We start from the raw sequence: 5646 nt of genomic DNA, 5'->3' as shown, positions 1-5646 counted from the left end.
GTGCTGTGAAAAGTGCCTTCTCCATCACTGGAAGAGACTGGGAATACAGTGACTTTCTGTCTGCCATCCATTAAGGACCAGAAGTGTGGTCGGTTCTTTTTTGCACTGTGATTGGGGGTATGATTTAAATAGAAGAGGGCTTGGAATCCTGGCTTTAGTGAAATGAAAATGAGTTTTTCTTGCAGGACTAACAAGTCGAAGTTTGAGCAATGTATTTTTCAAATATCACCTGGACAGGGGCGGACCTGGGCAAGGTTGCATAGATGGTGCTGACAAGTGGGTTTAAATTGGTTTTTTTTTTTCAATAATGTAATTTAATCTGGTCTCTAATTTTCCAGAGGAAGAGGAGGATCCAGGGCTAAGCTGAAGAGGTCGCAGAGTTTTGGGGTTGCCAGCGCTAGCAGCATTAAACAAATTCTGTTAGACTGGTGTCGCTCAAAAACCATCGGATACAAGGTGAAGACACACTATCAACGCTTTCCTTTTCCGGAGGATTTGCCAAAAAAGCATGCTCAAAGTGAATGTAAAACATACTAGACAACGAGTTAACTTCTCCAGGGTCATCGTTTTGTGCGGGTAACCCAGGCATCGTGGTTTGCACGAGCAGCGCTGCAGGACAGTCAGTGATCACATGAGTGAGATTCCCTGGGTCTGTCCAGGCAATGTCTGTCTGAGCGCCCGCGGGTCTGTGCTTACGGGTGCAGGCTGCAGTAAACACCCGCACCTGATTTCTGCAAGGTCTGAGTAACACTTTTCCAGTACGTGAGGACCACGGCCCTTTGGCTACACAGCAGACCAAAGCACCCTGCTGGTATTAGACAAGTGAATTTGTCGTAAAAGGTGGAGGTTGAAGCACGTGGTGTTGGTGAGCTGATTTCTATAAGGTAACATCGGTGTAGCTTAAAGATTTCAGTGGTTTTGATTTTAGTAATTTTACCTGGCCTTAAACTGCAATTGCCAACAGAATTTCCAGGAGAAAGACTTTTTTTGTGTGTGTAATGTGTTTTTCAATGTTACTGTACAATGTGCACTGTTATTGCAGAACTAAATTCTAGTCTGCATAAGCAGAACTAGTGAAAATTACTGTGAGTTGCCTACCAGGAAAAGCTGGGGCTTGAATTTTGTGAGATGGGAAAGCAGCATGAGACAAGAGCCCAAATACTGTTTTGTGGCCAAAGCATTTGTTTTAAGTTGGGGTTTGCAGCTGGTGTAATTCTTCTATATTTCTACCTACCCGTGTGTAAACAGGCACTGAACTGGGCCTTACTGGAAAGACAAGCAAGCAGTCAGAGTCTTTATCTAGTGTTACTCGCAGCCCCCGAGTGAGCCGTTCTCCAGTGATCACTACTCCACAGGGATGGGCAGTGGTCGCAGCTCTCGCAGACGCTGCTGCGTTGGGCTGCTCCAGAGCTCGCTGATGGGAGCTTCTTCCCGGCGTCTGCAGCGGGCGCTGCATGAGGGACCTCGACTGTGTCTGCCTTGCGTCCAGGTGTTTCAGGCAAAAGGCTTTCGTTGCTGAGCGTGCTCCGTGGTCTCAGAATTCAGAATAATGTAATGGGTGTGCAAAGAGGGCACGAAAAACATCAAGGCGGTGCTCTCTTGCTTTGGTTACTGGGGGAGGACCACAGAAGAAGAACAGCTGCTCCTCCCTGTTCCCCCGTGCTGCGTTAACATGCGTATTCTTTTCATCATGACAGCACATCGATCTCCAGAACTTCTCCTCAAGCTGGAATGATGGGATGGCATTCTGTGCCCTTGTGCATTCTTTCTTTCCTGAAGCTTTTGATTATAATAAGCTCGACCCAACTAATCGCAAGCAGAACTTTGAGCTGGCCTTCACTACGGCTGAGTGAGTATCACGTCCGATCTCTGAAGTGCCTCCACTTCAAGTCTAACGTGGCTGGGGAGCAGTGAAGAGTTCAATCATCCTTGTAGATCCTCTGTCGCTAGCTTACATGTGTCGTGCCAAAAAGGGTAATAAAGCTCTGCGCAGAGAATGCACAGGACAGCAGCGGTCTGAAACCAGAGGTGGTTTCACCAGGCGCAGGGTGTTTCGCTGGCGTCCTGCGTCCAGGCCCTTCACCGTCTCCAGGCAGTTACTCGAATGCTGCTTTCTCACCTCTGCGACTCTCACCAGCCTTAGCTCTGACACACCAAACGTGAGAAAGCAGACTCAGGAGTTATGCTTGGATGGAAGAGGAAAAAATTCTTACTTCTGTGACCCTGGGGGGGGGTTGTTTGATTTTTATTATTATTTTGTTCTTGAAGCAGTGAATGATTCTTAATGAATTTGCAGCTGCAGATAGTTTCAAACACACTGAAGCTCTGGGGTTCTTTCAAAGCACTTTTTTTTTTTTTTAAATTAAAGCAATAACTTAGAGGACTGGATTTGCTATTCCAGAGAAGAGCTGTGAAAATTCTAAGCGTAATGCTGGCTCTCCTTAATACAGTCCCTAGCAGAAGAACTAATTTGGGAATTACAAGGTTTTAATACACACGCTTGTATATATAAAAAACCTGTTGCTTATCAGCGAGTTGAAAGAGATTCTCTGACACTGGCTGATCTCTACAGCTCTCCCAGGAAGGTTGCAGTGTGTTTTGTCTCGGTTTATGTACAGCAGTAAATACAGGGGCGCACACAACAGAGGAAAGATCAGGTCAGAGGCATCTCCAGAAATGACTCCTCTGTAGCTGTGACTGCCTTTAGTGTTTTGTCTCGGTTTATGTACAGCAGTAAATACAGGGGCGCACACAACAGAGGAAAGATCAGGTCAGAGGCATCTCCAGAAATGACTCCTCCGTAGCCGTGACTGCCTTTAGACTGTTCTCTTCTAGGCCAGGGAAGGCTTTTCCCTCACTTGCTTCCTTCACTGGTCGCCCCAGTACGAGCTCTGCTAATCCCATTGCTTCCTGCCCTGGTGGTTTGTCATCTTGGGCCTCAGCAGATCTGTTCCTTTCTGCTGGTTCGGATCTCTCTCAGGCTTCTGCTCTCCAGCCTGATCACCTGAGATTGCTGCCCAGGTCCCTCACACCTTGAAGATACGGGGTTGTGGAGAACAAACAATCCACAGCCACGTGGACCTTCACGGGCACATCTCATCTCTCCTCGTATTTCCCTGTCCTTCGGGAGCCTCCTTTCACACTCGAAGGACCCTGCTTGCCGAGGCTGGGGCAGAGGAGTGTGAGACTGGGCTACGTGCTACAGATATTGGGGATGGGAGTGGCAGTCAGTGGGGGGAAAAAAAACCCAACAAGCAAAAAAACCAACCCTACAGGGTTTTGGATCAGATGCCCGCGTAGAGGAGGAAGGAGGGAGAGCGGGAATATTCCATGGTACCAAACCCAACAATCTCCAACCTGAGCCTAACCGTTTCATTGTGAAGTGAAATGAACTGTTGCTGATGAACCTCAGGGTTTATTATTATGCCTCAGTGCTGTTCAAATCAGACCAGCAAATTAGTCTTGGAAGTAGTTACAGGTCTTAGATTTAACTCTCGCTTTGCTGTATCTGTTTTGTTACTGCAACAGGAAAATGGCTAACTGCGACCGTCTGATCGAAGTGGATGACATGATGATGATGGGTCTCAAGCCTGATCCCATGTGTGTCTTCACCTACGTCCAGTCTCTGTACAATCATCTACGACACTTTGAATGAAACCGTCGCCACGTCTCCAGCCAGAACAGCGTGCTAATGGGAAGAGGGACGTTTTGCCAACGGAACGCAGTGTTATTTCTTGCTTTTTACTGTCCCTTTGCTTATGTTGAACTGCATGGATGGCTGACTGAAGTGTTGCTGAGCAGCGCCCCGAAGTGTTGATCACATCAGCGTGTCAGTAATATATTGTTGAAAAAGAAAAAAAAAAAATAAGGAAAGACAAATGCTGTTATTTTGGTGCTAGTAGCAGGTTGGATTTTTAATATTCTGGTGTTTAAAGCTCACGGGAAGGTAGTTTGCTGCTCATAGCTCTGTTAGGTTGGGGACACGGTTTTATGCAGCGACAGGTAACTGCTGCAAAGGTGTCCCTTTAAAATGCAGGTTAGACTCCAGAAGACAGCACCGCAATCCCACTTCTCTGCTGAGCATAGTGCAAAAGAAATAGTAGGTGGACGAGGAAAATTCCATTTGGCTAATGATAACCTGGAGTACTCAACCCCTAGGGCAATATTGCCTCTCCAGCCCTACCCTGCTCCCGCACTCCCGCACAGCGAAGGGGTGTTCCGCTCTCTTAGAGCGGAAAGGGAGCGCAGGCTGTTACCTGCTGCCTGGGGGCACAGATACACAAATGCCGTTCTGGAACGGGGTGGCTGTCCCGGTCACAGCTGCGGTGACATGCTGGAGGCTCCCCGCAGCCTCTGCTAGCAGTGCTGGATGTTCTTGAGTTGGTGGTCGTGGAGAATAGCAAGAGCTGGGGCTGCTCTGGGTAGGAGATCGTGTGTTGGCCTGATTGAGGGTCTCAGGAAAGTGGGGAGAGAGCAAGGTGTGAAATCCTGTGAGCGGCTCTGAGAGAAGCCAGCCAGTAGTGGGCTTTGCCCGGGGCTCTGGGGTGCAGCAGCTCTCCAGTGGGGACAGGAGTGAGGTCTTCACAACTTGCTGAGTCCTCCTGCTGACTGAGGTGGACAAGCAGTAAGCTAAAAAAGCGTGAAAGGTGCAGAATTTGTGAGATGCCTTGGACTAGTCTCTATTTTCAGTTAAATGAGTATCAAAACCATAATACAGTGGGATTATTCCAGATTTACTGGATAAAGAAAAGTCATGTGTTGCCCATTCTGTTTTTCTCTTTGATAAATCATCAGAGCTTTGTTTGCACAGTTAAAAACAAAACCACGAAAAAAGCAAACTTTAAAAAAATAAAAGGAGACCTTTTAAATTTATTTTGTCCCTAACACAGGCTCATAGGAAGTAAAAACTGACCGCCACAAGCTCTCTGCTCATGCTAGAGAATGTTTTTTAACCTGCAGTTTGGCTTTTTGTAGATATTTATAAAGATGACTTTGGTTCTGTATTGATGACCATTTATAATAAAATACGTCAAACGCTCTTCAGATTTACTGCTTCTGTTTAGAATGAAGTGACCGATAACAAAGTAAAACCAGTGAAAAGAACCCAGAACCTTTGCCTGGAAGATTTTTGTTCTGGTCATGATGCGGTGTGCTCTGAATTTCAGTTTTTAAAGAAGTACAAAAGTTCAGCAGCTGTTGGAATAGGGTTTTAGTTCAGCCTCTCTTCCTAGTGACCTTTACTTTAGGAACCAAAAGCAGCCCCAGGAGGAGAAAACAGCCAACACCCCACCACCTTTCTACGTGTTTGCAGAAGTCCGGGTGAACTGCTGACGGCTGGACCGTGCAGTGTGGTGGGGTGGGGAGCGTGGCTGCTGCAGTGGCGCTGTGGAAGCGGTCATGTGAGGAACGAGCGAAAGCCTCGCCAGAGAGACTCAGCTCAGACCCCACAATGAAGCACTTCGTTTTATTATGTTCTTGCAAGACCTGGTGTCTAGCTTAGTAGGCACGATTTGGTAGAAAAATACATGAGTTTTTATACCCTATTCCCAGCCGAAAGATCCCTCCCTTGTTTCCCCATTGGCTGGGTACTCCAAGGTTTACAAACTTACCTGTCACGCCTATTACATGTCACAGGGAACATTAGAT

At 47.1% G+C, this 5646-nt stretch overlaps 1 protein-coding gene across 1 annotated transcript in view; it reads left to right on the top strand.

The window, feature by feature from the left end:
* SMTNL2 (smoothelin-like 2) overlaps positions 1-3655 on the top strand; it is a 9512-nt gene extending 5857 nt beyond the window's left edge. Inside the window, exons 6-8 of the mRNA XM_010134360.1 lie at positions 339-456; positions 1698-1849; positions 3529-3655. Of these exons, the coding sequence (XP_010132662.1) occupies positions 339-456; positions 1698-1849; positions 3529-3655 (397 nt within the window). The remainder of the gene's footprint in view (positions 1-338; positions 457-1697; positions 1850-3528) is intronic.
* The last annotated feature ends 1991 nt before the right edge of the window (positions 3656-5646 follow it).

This window comes from Buceros rhinoceros, unplaced genomic scaffold (assembly GCF_000710305.1).
Source record: "Buceros rhinoceros silvestris isolate BGI_N320 unplaced genomic scaffold, ASM71030v1 scaffold33904, whole genome shotgun sequence".
Lineage (NCBI taxonomy): Eukaryota > Metazoa > Chordata > Aves > Bucerotiformes > Bucerotidae > Buceros > Buceros rhinoceros.
This window is presented reverse-complemented; position numbering and strand designations above follow the sequence as displayed.